The following is a 16801-nucleotide window of genomic DNA, read 5'->3' on the forward strand; positions in this document are numbered from 1 at the left end:
GTCAGTGCAAGCGCACAGATGCAGTGAGTGCAGACCATGAACCTTCATGTTTGTCGTGATCCTGGACCACGGAACTCAACAGCGCTTCGGCCATTGACTTCAGTGAGAGCTGGATCAGCAGAAGAACTCGTATGTCCAAGCAAAAAGTTAGACATCAATTAGTTTCATTAGACAGATTTTAGAAGTTTTCCTAGTAGAAGAAATGTTTTTCATCTTTATCTAGTAGTCTTATTAGTTATTGAGTAACCTTTTGATATTATGCAGCTCTATGTAAAACAGCAGACACAACATTCTCTCATGCTTTTGACCTGAGATTACCCACAGCTCCACTCGAATTACCTGGCTGTCTATCTTCTGCCTGACCCCTGAAGCGACGCCTGCGGCTACGATTGCGTCGCTGGGGTTTTTTGTCACTATCATCTGCAATTGCAAAGTTTATAATGAACTATTTCTGATCATAAAATAAATATATTCTTCAGCAGTTTCAGCATGGGGCATTTGAAATGGCTTCTGTTAAAGACAGAGACTAAGTAAGACAGAAAAGCTAAAAGAAAATTTTATACTGAAAGCATACACAGTAACACAAAAGCTAGATTTTACTTTTTGTTCTTGGTTCATTAAAACATTTAGGCACGTACTTAATGACCTCAGATTTCATTTATTAAGTAACCATACGTCAAATTTTAGCAACATAACCCAGATTTTTTTTTTCTACATTAAGCAACAGATTGTATTCTTGTCCCAGTGAGTATCGAGAGAATTTACTGAAGGAAAGTTCTTAAGTAGAAGCTACTTAAGAAGACAAATTAACAGCTACTTAAGGAGCTTTCCCACACCAAGACTGAGGTTACCAAGGACAAAACAGAACGTTGATCTGACAGTACTGTTTCTATCAAAGCAGCAGTACCAAGGGGAAACAACAAATCAAGCCTTTGGTGTCTCCATCAGACAGTTTTTACAAAAAAGGCACATGAAAAGGCTAGTGGAGCTCAGTAAACAGAAGATTCCATGGCACCGCCACGGAGGGAGTCTTTCTTTAATCAGACAGCAACCTTGAACACAACAATGATTTGTCACTTACAGAAACAAACAAGGGCTTCACTACACTTACAGGGACAACACATTTTTTTCTCAGCTTGCTCTGGGACTACCATCCAACCATTTACATACCTAAACCATTCTCATTAACAGAAGCTGTATCAGACTCTGTCATTCCATCCATAAGAACAGCATCTTCATCAGTCCTTCGCCGGCGTGACCTCCTGCGGCGGTTGCTGCTGTGGTGGGACTCGCTGGCGTCCGTGTCCACGGTCTGGTCTGACTCCGTGTTATCCAGCAAGCTGTAAGGGTTGCTGTCCGGGTCTTTAAGCACTAAACAAACACAAAGTGTCCATCTGAGATACTGTAGAGAGGTGTAACCATCTCCAGGCTGACTTACAGCTGCATCTGAAAGTTTCAAACTACAAAGCAACATTAAGCCAAGCCGAACACACAGACCTGCAGTATTTGACTCTAACGGGATCCTCTGAGCCTAATGCAACAGTAACGATTCTGGGCCACCACAACAGCCAAATCTGCACTTGCACTATTTCACCACAACGATTTCCAAGGTTACATTTAGAGAACTTACTCAATACTGCTGAGTATACTAAACACACCCTACACTTTGTTGCTACGTTACTTCTGACACAGTGTTATATTAGCACAGATTCTGATAAAACCTAACTTCCAGTAAATGATTTCTTCTTTCATTCTGTATCTAAACATAAGCTTACCTCAGAAGGCAGCCATAGGCAACAGGCCAAAGATTTACCAACTTTGCTAATAACATTATTATGTGTGAGCAGCAGAGGAAGGAAATTAAAATCAATGTGAATAGAAAACAAAAATCTAAAACACGCCGTATGACACAGCTACCACACAACCGCACTCAAATCCCACGGTATTAAGACTGCAATGTAAGTATGGAGTATTTTAAAAGAGCAAGAGGTTAAACAGAAAATTGCCAGGAAGAAAATCTCAGTTCAAGCTCCATTTGGAACACAGTACCAGAGCTAATGGATGACTTTCCACCACGAGGCCCACCGCGCCCACGGCCTCCAGACACGCTGCGTCCTCGTCCTCCAGGACGCCGTCTGTTGTCACGTTGGTGCCTGCTTTCCCTGTCATCTTCTCCTGCCAAGGACCAGTCACTAAGTTCATCTTTTCTCTCAGATTCTGTTTCGGAGGGATTAGACAGCTCAGAGTTTGTACCTTGTATGAGAAGGAGAAGAAAATTGGAAATGAATATGAATTTGGGGATTATATTCTGGTTTCATATCCTCACAGAAGTATTCCAGCCAGCACAGCTGGTTATATACGTATGCTATTTTTAACAACAATATGGTGCATAAATACATATGCATATAAATACTAATACACACACAAACACATAATCATAGATATTTTAATATTTATATATACTCATATATAAAAATATATGCACAAATAAAATATAGATCAGAAGTTACTTAAGTAAGATTCTCAAATTAAATTTGTTTCTACTAGCAGAAATAAAGGCTGAAAGATCACCAAATCTGTAATTTCTGTATACAGATAAGCCAAGGATTTAGCAGTGTTTCCTCTCTTTGTCTACACACTGCAGGCATTTGGTGCAGTTTCTAGGCAACTTCTCTGAAATTCCCAAGGACAACTTTGCCACCTTATAGCTGACGGCTGTTGCTAAGCAACCCCTTCTGGATGCTGTAATGCTGCTTTAACAATCTCACTGTTTATATTAAACAGCATCCGTAACACCCGGCCATCTCCAAGCATCCAAACCCACAGAGCTTCTTCCTGCCTGAAAACCCAACACCTATTACTCATTTCAGGTACCCAGGAACTCCCCTTACTACCCAGTCTGGAATATAAAGTTTTACACCCATATGGCTTAAATGTGATTCTTGCCATCCTGGGAGGAAAAAAATACTTTAAGTTTTCCAAATCACAGTGTGTATATATTAGCAAAGTGAACAAGTTTCATTACAGTTCAGTCAGTTCATTGGGAAATAATAAAAATGAAGTTACAAACATCATCATCAGACTCAACATAACTAATATCTGGAAACCATAGCCAGGGACAGATTATAAAACCCGAAAGGTGTCTGATTTTTAAACAGAAATAAGCTACATGTAGATATCTAGAGTAATTTAGTGTATTGAATAAACAATAGTCCTCTGTGAAACGTGCCTATATAGAAATGCAGTGTCTCCGTTTGGACAAGCTGGAGATGGGCACACCTGTCAGGAACTGAACCGTGCTTTTTTTATTGACAAATGCATCAGAATACCTCACTACACCTTAAAACAAATCCAATCAGTTCCTGACCAAATTAAAAAACCCACAGGATTTTGTGCAGCCCCATTTTAAATCATGTAAGTTGACTTTTCAGAAATATGCTGCTAAGGTGGCCATCACAGACAAGCAATTTTTCTCCTCAATCAAAACAGATAATGCTCATTTCAGATTTTTTAAACTCAGGTCTCCTGAAAAGCATCTCTAGCCCTCTTCCCAGCTTTTGTGATGTCACTTACTAAGTAACTAACATGAAAGGATGTTTCCAGAGCTCAGTTTGTTAATTGTGTCATTAAACTTCAAGACTGCAGATCTAACGAGGTGCTTTGAGCTATGAACCAAATGAAATGGCAATTCTGAATTTCCAACCCCATCTTCAGCCGAGTATGCTGAACACAAAGAAATCCAGAGACAGTTTTGGGTTCAAAGGCGTCACTCACCGTAACCAGAGGTGTAATTGGGGCCCCTGCGGCCTCTGCCCCGCCCGCTGTAGGACCTGGAGCCCTGCACTGAGGAGAGGGTGCTCTCATCAGTGGTGTAACCCTTCTCCTTCTCAGGAACTCGAGTAGAGGAAGGCCTGAAGCCCATCCCAATCTGGCGCAGCTGTTCATCGATTTGGAGCCTTTCCAGTCTTAGTTGTTCTACCTCCTACATGCAGCGAAAGAAAAACCACAGGAAAGATTGCTGACAAATGTCCCTCACAAAACACCACCCTCCACCCAGTCATACTGAAAATAATCATTCCTGTAGGAGAACTAACACCACCTGGAAGGAGACTACAAACAATGAAATTCAAGATGAGCTATCTCTTGAGTTTCAGAAGATTTTCACCACTATGCAGGAAGCTTGGCTTTATGATGACTACTTTATTAATTACAGCAAAATTTTCCAGTAAAATTTAGGGGGAAAAAAAAAAGGCAAACTGACAGGGAACACAATTCAAACTCATTATGTCTGTTACTGTCACAAAGCAACCCAATCTAAACAGGTAATTGTTCCAATACCACACTGTATTACTGTGCTCTATGAGAAATTCCATCCTACCCCAAACAGAGCATTAACTGGGAACAGCAGGACTTGAACACAGACAAACTAATTTTTGTTCGTTCCCAAATGTCCCTTAAAGCCCTGTTCCTTACAGTCTGATTCTTTCTACCCCAACAGCACTAAGTAACCATGAGAATGTATTTACAGGCCCACGATACCCATGGGCAAGGGGCACCAAGCTTCAAATCCTGATATACAGAGGAACAGTTTAACAACTGCAAATCCCACCAAACTTATTGCTCAAAAATTCTGTTACTTCAACCCAAGTTTCCTCTACAGATTCTCCCTCCTGAAGCACACTCACCTTTAGATACGCGATGTGATATTCCAACAGAACTTGGACATTCCCAATGCTTTCCTTAGTACCAACAAACACAAACGGTACCATTCCCTACAGGAACAAAGCATCAAAGCTTTTCACCAGAGAGAACACTATCATTGAAATAATGCTTCCTGTTTAATTGCCAAAGTTTTAAATTACCAAAGTGAGCTAAACAAAGGCAGCAACTGACATCTAGAAATAGCTCAGGCTGGGGTGCCAGCAGCAGCTTCAGACTGTGCAACTTTCCCAATAACCTGTTCTGGAGCTGAGGTAACCTGACATCCCGTGCTCATATTCCCCCATGCAACACGTGCTGGGTGTGTTCAGCACAGCAGGTGTGTAGAAGCACCCACAGCTTGCCAGGAAGGTGGTACATTAAACCAACTTTACAAGACCAAGTACCTTTACAAGCTTTTACCTTTTGTTCTTATCCATTTAAATATGTGGACATTTTAACACTACCAATCCCAAATTAGTTATATAGCCCAAGTACATATACGAAAGGAGTTAAAAAAAACACCTCTTACTTCAGCAGCAAAAACCTTCCTTGAATTACTTTATATAAAATCTACTAGAAGATGCCAGTTTAAAAATAAAAACCTAGTCACAGCAGGGAAGAATAAAGTACTTACGTCTTCACGAGGCAGCTTATTTTCATTGTCTCCTTCAATTCTCACCCTGACGACTCCAGACTTGTCTACAATCTCCTGAATCACTTTTCCATTTTTTCCAATAACTTTTCCTTCAGAGGGCAAGAATGGTTAATTTTGCACCCATGTGCAAAGTATTTTAACACGTTTATTAAGATTTTATACATTAAACCCCCAAAGAATACCCCACACTATGTCAGAGAAAATAGGTAAAAACTTTTAAAATTAATCTCTCTCTATATGCAGAATGACAAGCAGTAATGAAGATCACCACTGCACACAGGCTTCTAACAGAACCAAAGCAAGAGTAAAATGTGCAAGAGTTTTGCAAATTCTTATTTTAAATTTATGTATCAATATTATTTGGACCCCCTGACTCTACATGCACCCTCACTGAATCTTTCTTGACATTTTAATAGGCTTATACATTTGTTGAAGAAGACTCTTAAGAAGTTTTGCCTTTACAGTAGACTTGTGTATGACCAGTGCTTTCCATATTACCTTTAAAATACTATTTTGAGACCATGCATGAGATCCAAACCAAAGGATTCTTCAGAACTTGTATGTTTAAATAGAAAAAAAAAGTGACTCCTTGGCTCTCTTACTAAAAGACTTTAGCTCTTAGACTGAAGTTATGTGGGAACGTTTCCTCACAGCTAGATTTATGGCACTTAAGAATATTTATGTTTAAATTAGGAGTAAAGGAGGCAGAACAACTTTAAAAAAAGGGCAAAAGCCAGAATTGTGTGACAGAGTGCTCCATAATGATCTTTGCAGCAAATATCAACATGATACAAAGTAATGTGCAAAAAATATTAAAAGCTTGTTTCCCTTCCTCAACTGCTCAGCAGGTCTGGGTTTTTATCTTTCTGTATTGGAGTCACTGATGAGCACTACACTGAGCTGTGTGTCTTCATTAAGTGTAGCTGAATATCTGTCTGCTTACCTGTGTGCCCACAGGTGATGTGGGCAGGATGTTTGCCTACACCAGAAACTGGCATTGTAATTGTTTAACAGCAGCATTTTCAGTTAAACACACTGCTGCTCTGATTCTTGTGTGGGATTTATTCTCATTAATGAATGCTCTCCAAATGCTCCCCAAAACTCAACTTGTAGAATATCAGGTTTAGCAAAATTCCCTGGATGAATTACTGAACAAGACTGCAGAAAAAATTTGTTGATATACAAAGTAGCCATTAATTTGTTGAATGTTAAAATGAGCTTTAACGTTAGGCAGATGAGAAAGCCATCAAATTGCACCAGATACACAATTTGCACGAGTTCTATTAAAAAAACACCGAAATGAACAAATGAAACCCCATTACACCTTAATCTGGTCAAGTTCTAAAAGTGTGAAAGTCTAAGTTATAGGAGTTTGCACACAAATTATTTAAATTGTATCATTATAATATGCAGGCTCCAAGCCCCAAACCACAGCAGGTTAAAGCCCGGGATTTAACTTCTCCTCTGGATAATCCAAGCTGTTCAGGCAGGTACAACACTTCCAGCTTTAACACTACCTCCATGCCCACACTGCCCACAAGCCGGGCATGGGGAGCAGGGAGCTGCCAGACTTGAGCAGAAAGCAGGATAAAGGAAGGAGAGTGAGGGAAGAGGAACAAAGTTCCCTGTGAAGACCGGCCAAGGGGAAGACGTTTGTGTCCTCAAGTGGAACACAGTTAACCTCACACTTTCAGGTGGTTTTCAGTACAGAATCTACCAGACTATGCTACACTTTCATAAAGCTGCAACATGGGAAAATGTCTATTTTGAGACTGAGGCCAAGACCTAGGAGCACTGCTGATTTATACAGGAGCTCACCAGCATCCAACCACCACCTGTGAGAAACCTCAACCCAGGAGGGAGCACTACAGGAGAAGTGTCTCGAGTCATTCTTGCAACTCAGCTGGAGTATTCCCAGATTAAACTTTGGAACTTCGTTTCAGCACTTTTAAGAAGTCAATTTAATAAAACACTTTTTTTTCCACTAGAATCTGAGCTTTGAGTGTTACCATTAAATTAGGTGGTTCAAGTCTGTAATCAAGTCAGTTTAAGTGCTAAAATCCTGACAAAGTATTATGCAGCAATAATATATCCAATTTCATAATAATTCTGACACATATGGTTTTAAAAGATTAATCACTTTCTACTTAAATGGAGAAATCAAATATTGTACTGGCACCTAAATCCTCTTTGCAAAGTTATGATTAGGCTCCCTTTTCCCAACTTTTCAAGTTTTAGTAATATTACATACCAACAAGATTTCTGGGAACTTGAATAAAGTCCTCCACAAACTCCAAGTAACTTCTGGCCTTTTTTACTGCATCAGCAGTCTGGAAATAAATTTAAAAAAATGGAATTTATTTGTGAATACAACATGTTAAAAACAAAACCTTGTAACAACAGCTGCCAGTCTTCCAAATAAACTTATTTTCAAAAAGAGAAGAATAAAGGCAAGATTAATGTAGTTTTGAACTAAGTCATAAAAGAATAATTGAGTGAAATGCCCAGAGACAAAATTCAGTAGAAAAGCAAAGCATCAGTAACGAATAAAACATTTTTTTTCATATTATTTCAGGATGTTTTGAGATATCAAAATGGATGCCCCATCCCTGGAAGCGTTCAGAGGCCAGGTTGGATAGGGCTTTAGGTAAACACTGCAAGTGATTTTACAACCAGGGCACTCTCTTTCCAGAATGCTGGTTTCTGGCCACAGCTCATCTACAATGCTTTCCAAGACAGGACAGTGGCTCTGGTTACTGGGGAGAACTCCTGTAAATGCTCTCCTGCAGCTTTATTATTAAATGATGGAAATCAACCGAGTTAATTGAGATGCTGAAACAAGAAACAAGGCATCCAATTAGCAACAGCAGAAGAGCAGAATTAAGGAAGGAATAGCAGTATCTAGTCAGTAACAACAGCTGAAGAGCACAGTTTCCATTTTACACTAACGCCTCAGCCCTTCCAACTGTCATTTTTAGGCAAAAAGTGAGAGTACCACCAGCTCCTGTCCCTTTTAAACAAATCACACAAATCCTAGAAGAAAATGTATAAACCTCTACTTCTGGCAGAGGTCAAAATGATGGCAAAAAGAAGCATGGACAAATTGGATTTCAAGCGAATGAAAACCGTGATCAAGCACAAGAAACAGAGGAGCAGGAAGCCACTGTGAAGAGCAGAGGTTATGCTGCATTCCGGAGCAACCACTCAAACTTAACACACACCAGCAATTCTTCATCCTCAATGAATTCTACAGAGACACAATGAAGCAAAGAGTTCCTGCCTCAGGTATGTTTATCAATCCTTTCCCACAGAAGGATGAAGGAACAGTGAATGCATTTACAGAAGCAGAGTCAGGACAAGGAAACGTACAACCGCCAGAGCTGCAGCTCTCCAGTGCACCCATACTCTTGTCACGAGCACTCAGGACTTTTACGTGAGTACAACCTGTGTAACTCACCCACACCCCAACATGAGTGAGCACATAAAGCTGACTCACACAACGTACTCTCAGTTCCTTGTAGAACATGGATTAAAGACATGAAAGGATTCCAGTCACTAGCAACTACCTTTGTTAACTCTGAATTACAGCCTACGTGTCCACTGATGCTCTCATCATTTCACACAGTAGCCCAAACCATCAAGACACATCCATGCTACCAAAGAATATAATAGAAAAATTAAATGCAGGATATTTTTCTAAACTCAGCATTATACCTACCATCGTTAAGAACTGCACAAGAATTGACTGCAATTCCATTTTGACAGTAGTGAAGGTCTAAGATGAACTTCTATTTCTGACACAGCTCTCCCCCTCTGGGAAGCACAAGTTTCTATAAGTAGTCCAAACTACACTGTTCAAGCTCTGAAGTTCACAGGTCTGTGATCTGTACAGGCATCACAATCAGAACTTCAGGCAACCAGGAAAGGGTCTTGAAACCAGAATGGCCTTGACCAGACAGGGATAAATATATAAACAGCATGCCATACAGTACAGATTCCTTCTAACCACAGAGCTTTCCGATAATCTTTAAAATTTATCTTCATATTTCTTCCCTCAAAGAGTCTGGCCCTGAGCAGTGAACTTTTATTTGTATGCAAAACATCAGCTATGGGAAACCTTCAGACCACGACTGCTATGTCAACAACACTGGTTCACTACTCCCACATCTCAGCCTGTGCATTCAGCCATTAGGGCCTGGCTGGCTGCCCGCTGCAGCTGAAGAGAGGCAAAAAGAATAGGCAAGCATAGCCAGATGCTGAAACCCTTATCATGTGGAATAGTTAGGCCGCCTGGCATTTTTAGAAGCACTTATCACTTCTGTGAAGGACAAGGCTGGATGTGCATAAAGGGGTTTTTATTTAGGGGGCATCTGGTATTTATAAACATTGCTGTGCACCTCTGTAAGAGGCTGGTGACAGTCATAACCTTTCCACCATCACATCATTCACATGAAGGAGATCAAAACTGGAATACACTGGACATTCCACTGCATTTAAACTCATCTGATTCTTCCTCAGGCACTGAGACACAATTTACCGGCAGGAGGAGATCAAAGAAGGATCTGTTGCCACCCTGATACCCTGGAAGCATTTAAGGCTTCCAAAAAAAGGACACAATTTCAGAGATGCTGGAAAGTACAGAGGTTTAACCTCCTCTCCACAGGATCAACTTCATCTGAACCTCTGATCACGACCAGGTTCTACTCCTGACAGACGGAGCAGAATTCAGGACCTCGGATTCCTGAAACAGGAGACAACCACAGACTTTCAGAAGTGCTCACATCAGAGGCTCAGCGGCACCTGTAGAGTTAGAGACAGGGGATAAAACCCCTCAGAATGTTTTCTGACAGGGTCCTGGTGACAGTGGTCTTTTTGTCACTAGCCTTCTGCTTCCTGAATGGATCCTTGTTTTGGCCCAAGAACCAGCGACATTTCCAGGCAGTGAGATTCAGAAGAGTCACACAAACGGAATCAACTCGGAGCAAATCATTATTTTGCCAAAGCCAGCATTAAATTGCCAAAATATAAGAGTTAGAAGCAGTAGGCAGGCTTAACACACCTGGCTAGGTCAGAGGAGCAGACAGCACACAGCAAGATACACACGAAGAGGGAGGAGGAGGAGAACTAGTGATATTCTGATGGAGGAAGGACACCCAAACAAACCCATGATCAAGTAAAATAGCAGGAAATGATACTTCTCTCAGGATGATCCAGGATATACAGCAAAATGGGAGTGATCAGGACAGAACACACCTTATGGAGGTCACCACTGCATCAAAGGCTTTTATTTCATATATATGCCGTACAAGCTGACAGTGTCAACACACACAAAGACACTCACACAAAACCTCTGGAAACATTTTCTGTTTTTAATTGTGGGTATGACTCTCACCACTCCAAAAGCAAATAGAGAGTGAAATGCTCCAAGGATTCATATAAAGCTCCCCCTTACCTCTCCATAGATTCTGAAAGTACCGGTATCCTCCTCAAGTTCAATGGTTGTAACTCCTGGGACCTTTCTGGCTTGTTGGATGTTACTGCCATGCGTTCCTATAGCAAGTCCCATCAAATCTTCTCTGACTACAAACTCCTCATGAAATGCTGCAGCAAGCTGCTTTGTGCACTGAAGGGAAAACAAAGGCAGACTCATCCATGTGCGCTCACTGTAATGCACTGCTCTGAGCTCAGTTTCAAGCAACATGGGCCACAAGCTGTGGCTTTACCTCCAAGTGTTTTGTAGCTTCCTCGTTTCTCGACATCAGCATGAGTTTGGTGCGAATGCTGCGCAGGTGCATGTCACTGAGGATGTTCACTCTCTTCACTGTTGCTTCACTGGCGGACTACAGGAGAGAGGGAACCTAAGTTTTGGCTTTGTAAGCAAATACAGATTTAAAGGATATATCAGGAATCTATTGAAACTAAGTCATAAACATGATCTCAATTTCCAGAAGTTACATAAACATTTTTCTTCCTCAAAACAAAGCATGAGAAGTTCAGCGCCACCACTATCTGTTCTCACTCACAGCATATTTTACATTAAAGATTTTGCTGCTGAATTACACAGTAACCCTTTCCCCTTGATGTTGCCCAAACAATCTTTCTACCATATACATACTTGTCACCGTGTGTGTAAGAGAGCTAAGGAAATAATCAAGGACAACACAATCCTGCAGAGCGAGGTTCAAGTGGATAATATTGAGTAAATGGAGTTATGAAGAAAAACTAAAGCTGGGAAAACCCTATGTTGTGAGAAAACCACCAGAGGCACCTAAGTGAACAATTCCTTAATGGCTACACTGAGCTGGTGCAATTCTCCACGTGGAGTGAGATGATTTACCTCTGAGCCACCTGCTAAAATCAGTGAAACAGAACTCAGCTGAGAACGACAGAAGTCCTACAAACAATGAGACTCAAAGCTGCTCCTAAATTTAGGTTGTATGCATTGGAGGCCTTACCCCCAAAGATTAAACGCATCTACTTATATTAAATCTCTCACAATTTACATGGCTTGACAAGTTAAACCATTTTCCATACACACACACAGCTGGCTATGTAATTCCTATAAATAATGTACTGGGAATTCATATAACATTTACATAGAAGCAATTACTTACCAGTATTATTAGTTGAGCAGTTTCAGCATGATAAAAAATTCGACATGCTCCCACAGCTTTCTTGAAATCTTTATGTGCATTTTCATTAGCACACCTAAGGAGACAAAATGATTGTTATTCCAACAAGCTGCATCAAAACTAAACATGTAATAACATGATTAGACCCAAGAACATTCAGTAGTTTATGGCAAGGACTGTTCAGAAACAGGAAAGATCCCATTCTCCTCAAAGTGGTTCCAGTTTCCCTGTGGATTCTATGGCACCATGGTTATCTGGAAAGGTTATCATGGTTATCTATCAATAACAGGCCCACTGTGAAGGGAATCACCTGCACAGGCAGAAACTCCTCACCTGAGGATCTGCCCCCTGTCCCCACCCCAAAAGTTCGGAGGGGGCCCAGGTTCTAAATGAGCTACTGCAGCCCTAACCACCCTTTAGGTTCTTCATGGACTTGTAAATCAGCCTCTAAAGCAGAAGCCAAGTGGGTTTTGCTCCCCCTTCCATAAAGGAAAAGCCTTCTAGAAGTGTGCAGAGCTACTCACGCATCTCTCAGGTCTTCAGGAACATCCACTGTGCACTTGAAGAAGGTGTTCTTTTTGACAGTTTTGTTCTGATTCACAGGCCGGAGTCGTTCATAAGTGACAATTTCATTGTAAGTGGCATCACAAGCCGCGTATTCAATGACGTAAAACTGGGAAAGAGGTTTTTTTTTTAAGTAATAACTTCAGTAAGAAACAACAAAGACATAGTAACATTACCAGCATCAGCAAGAAAGCACAAAATATGGTTATATAAACAAAATCCTAAAACGAAGTTGATACAATGAGGCATTTCTACACAAATGAGACTGGGCATATTTCAGCACCCCTGCGCTCCCTCACTAAACTCAGGGCACTGTTATCAGCATAGTCTCAGTCCCCTACAACAGTATCTTGAATTGATTTTTCTCATGCCCATCTCTCTTTTAAATATTTTCATTACTTCAGTTCGAATTCCAAAAGCCAAAACGTTTACTGGAGCTCTAATTCTAAAAAACATCAAACAGAGGATAATTCTTCACAGAAATATCTACCCTGCAGCACTAAAACAAACAAGGCAAATCCACTGATTCAAAGGGCAAACTTCCTGGGAATCGTGTAAGATCAAAATCTATGCAAAAACTCAATCTTTTTGACAAACTGCCAAATTTAGGAAGGCAAGAGAACTAAGAAGATTTAAGTTACCAATAATCTACTCCTACGCTTCCACTCAACACATTTAAGTTGAAAGAAGCTTTGTGCACAGTATCCCTGCAGCCTGGCTCTGGGTTAGGGAATGCAGCCTTCTCTTCCCTTCCTTTCCACCTGGGTGCAATTTAGGGGTGCAGCAGTACTTTCACCTCTTCCTTTCTCAAAACTGGGATCTGTTTGTCACAATACAATTTGCTTACGTATCAGGGAAAAGTAAATCACTCTGGTAATGACACTTGTTTCTAATTTCAAGTTTTAAGTTTAAGTATCATCCAAATTATACAAAGCTGCTTTGAAATGTATCACTGCATCCTTATTACCCCAAGTAATAATAAGGAACAATAAACACTAAACTAAAACTAAATTTAAGAGATCCACCACTACATGCTCTAAAAACTTCTATAGTTAAAGATAATTCTGGATAGCAGGACAATCACAAAGCAACAAATCCTTGGACACATGGGTTGTTCGTGAATTTAGTATTACAGAAAAAAATCTAAATATAGAACTGTGTTAAAGACTGTACAAAGAAGCCAACATGAACTGTGAGGTTCTTCGCAGGGACAATTCCCTAAAATAACTGATTTGACAATCCTACACTGTACATTGAGGGCAAATTTTTTTTTTCCTGCAATAACTAGGAAATTAAAAATTGGTAAAAAACTTTATGATTTTTTCTGAAAATAGGCAGCACAGCAAGCAAACTGATACCAAAATTTCAAATTTCTGTGACATTTAAAAAAAACCCTATTAGCTATAAATGACAACCTGTCATTTAAATCAGCTTGTCTCCTTTCATCTTGATTTTTTAATGAGCTGTTCATTCACAAGGGTCAACACACAGAATCTACCTCTAGGAGGTGTTTACTTACCACCTTGCCTTTACAGAGCTCGACAAAAGTTGATATTTGTTGACAGTTTTTAAACAATATTAGAAATTGGGTAATTATTTTTTCTCAAAACTGTTTCCTTTGGTTTTAGGACTCTGATACAGCAGAAGCATCAAAACACAGGACTCTTCCCACTAGGAAGTCCAATTCTCTCACTGTCATTTCCCAAAATAAAGTTTTAATGAGACTGGGTCAAACATTGTCACAGCGCTATACAGTCAAGTGTCTGAATCTCTAAGTTACTTGGCAGATGCAAACAAGCATTTATTTATGGTAAAATAAAAACTTGACATATGCAAAAGCAAAACAAGCAGTGTTCTTCCCCTACACTCACTAAAAACATATACACAAAAACCAACCCACAGCCACCCACAGTAATAGCTACAGCAAGCTTAATTTACCAACTACAAACAGGTTTTAACCACAGGTGCTTTACCTCATTTTCAGCACCAAATTCAATCCACAAAACAGGTTTGTCAGAAATCCTGTCCTTGCACAACTAAACTGCAGATAATGGAAGTCACTTGCTCAGCTCTAAGGGCACGACCCCTCTGCTGTGCAATGCAGCAAAGGTCATTCCAAAGTCATCACAACTTCTAATTCCCTTTTGTCATGTTTTAGTATCTGTAGTACTTTGATATTCAGAGTATTTTCATGACAAATGTTTTCTAGTTACTGTGTTTAACAGGAAAGCATGAAATCAGTATGTTTTAAAATAATTTACCTCTCCTTTCATCATTCGAACTTTTGCCAGCCACCAGCCACAAGGTTCTTGGTCATTTGCCCTAGAATAAACCTGGAAATGAAAGTAGTAAGGAGCACTGAAAGCACGTACAAACATAATTCATCTACCTGTATGTATAATGAAGAGAGAACCACACAACTTTTCTAATTTTTATTAAAATGGAACAGTATTATGCTCCCATCCTTCTTGCACTACAAGGACTGTGAACAGACTTCCTTTGCACAGATTACTGACAATTCAATAGAAAATTGTAAAGGAAGATAAAACTTTTGCTAAACACTTTAAGGGCAATTCCTCATTAAATTCAAACACTGTCTTCAAACTGGAAGCACACACATAGAACTAACTCCACAATTCAGATTTCTGTTTTGTCCTAGGCTTACTTGATAAACCAAGGACTACTGAAATGAACCAAGTCATCACACGACTACATATTCCACATTAGAAAAAAACAAGTTAATAGATGATAAGATAGAGAACAGAAGACTTCTGAAACCCAGTTTTCTCATCCTTAAGTTTCATTTGCTCCTCATACATTTCCAACAGGCCAAAGTCATTTGCACGCAGACTCAACAAGTTTTACAATAGCAAGGGAGTAGAAAATAACCCTTTACATATAACCTCTAACAAAGGCAATGTATTTCAAATAAAGGAACAGAAAATCCCAGCACCTATGCCACATTTTTTCTTAGATTAGTTGCCCAAAAGTATGATGGTAACCTCATGAAAGGAAACTCATTACTTTAAGGATAAATACAGAAAAATCCCCAAAAGTTAAACTGAATCACACATGATACTACAATGAGCAGGGAACAGAACATGCATATTTTGAATTCTCGATTTAATACATCACTCCTGTTAACACTCTCTCTCTCAAGAACACCGTAACTCATGCAATTTCCTCCCAGAGTGTACCAGATATTTCATCTGAGTTAAAACTCTTGTTATCAGAGGAGCTTTATTACATCTTCATTTTAAAGATTTCCAACACTTTACAATCCAAGTCAAAAAAGAAAACTGACTGCATTTTGTGTCAGAATTAAAACCTTCTCAGCTATTTTAAGTTTTAGATTTTCAAAAAATTTCCACTGACAGTTTTGTGGGAAAACTGAAATGTCAGAGCTTCAATGAAATTCCAATAAACCCATGTGTAGAGACATAGTCCATTTTAAACCTTCACCTTGGTAATGTCCTTACACCCCTCACCAGGGCCTGGAATGGACACTGAGCTCCAGACCAGGACAGCTCATGAGCATTCACTCACCTCCACCTCATCTCCTTCACCAATTTCTTTCTTGATATCAGGGGGTGGTGGTAATCTGACTTCATTGAAGGGCACCTGACGCTCTGGTTGCCAACTGGAAGTTGAAGAAGCATTACATATTAAATCTCAAATTTTCCTATTGTCCTCTGTGTTTTAATTTTGGAATGCTGAGTTTGATTAAAATTCATTCTTTCCATATAGTGAGGTCTGTTTCCTTATTGCTAGCAAGCAAACCTTGTAAGAAGAGGAACGACATAATCATAGCAATACAAAAGCAGTATCTGGGAAGATATTTAACACCAAAATTTTTAAATTAACTGAAAGATCTAACTACTGCCTTTCATAAAACTCCAGTGAAAGATATATGATGTAGCTAACATTCCTACTGCTCAAGTCACAGAGCCTTATACAGATTTAAGCTCAGCTTTGCAGTCCACTATGGCATTAATCTATTTCTCCACCTCACATTCAACATTTCAACTGCTTACTACCAAAACTTTATGTATTTAAGGAAAATCTGATTCAAATCTTTAACAAAACTTTCCACCTGCAAACTTGCTGATGTTCCCCAGTAACAGTTCCGATCAAAACATATTTTTCTATCTGCTTATCAATACCTATTATTTCTAGGCATACAAAACAAAGGTTTACTTTCTAGTACAGCGAGGTTATTTGTTTTACTATAGTTGGCTGTATAAAAGCA

The 16801-nt window shown here is 39.7% G+C and overlaps 1 protein-coding gene across 2 annotated transcripts in view; it reads right to left on the reverse strand.

Moving 5' to 3' along the window:
- The window catches only part of FXR1 (FMR1 autosomal homolog 1), a 33503-nt gene that overhangs the window by 3977 nt on the left and 12725 nt on the right, over window positions 1-16801 (reverse strand). The window contains exons 3-15 of one of the 2 annotated variants that reach the window (XM_040073767.2): window positions 16099-16192; window positions 14814-14885; window positions 12513-12661; window positions 11971-12064; window positions 11080-11196; window positions 10809-10979; window positions 7608-7686; window positions 5336-5445; window positions 4686-4772; window positions 3775-3982; window positions 2050-2253; window positions 1171-1371; window positions 340-420 (exon numbers count right to left, since the gene is read on the reverse strand). In XM_040073767.2, the coding sequence (XP_039929701.1) occupies window positions 340-420; window positions 1171-1371; window positions 2050-2253; window positions 3775-3982; window positions 4686-4772; window positions 5336-5445; window positions 7608-7686; window positions 10809-10979; window positions 11080-11196; window positions 11971-12064; window positions 12513-12661; window positions 14814-14885; window positions 16099-16192 (1667 nt within the window). The remainder of the gene's footprint in view (window positions 1-339; window positions 421-1170; window positions 1372-2049; window positions 2254-3774; window positions 3983-4685; window positions 4773-5335; window positions 5446-7607; window positions 7687-10808; window positions 10980-11079; window positions 11197-11970; window positions 12065-12512; window positions 12662-14813; window positions 14886-16098; window positions 16193-16801) is intronic. The other variant, XM_040073768.2, reaches the window with a different exon arrangement.

Source organism: Hirundo rustica, chromosome 10 (genome assembly GCF_015227805.2).
Source record: "Hirundo rustica isolate bHirRus1 chromosome 10, bHirRus1.pri.v3, whole genome shotgun sequence".
In the NCBI taxonomy this organism is placed as follows: Eukaryota; Metazoa; Chordata; class Aves; order Passeriformes; family Hirundinidae; genus Hirundo; species Hirundo rustica.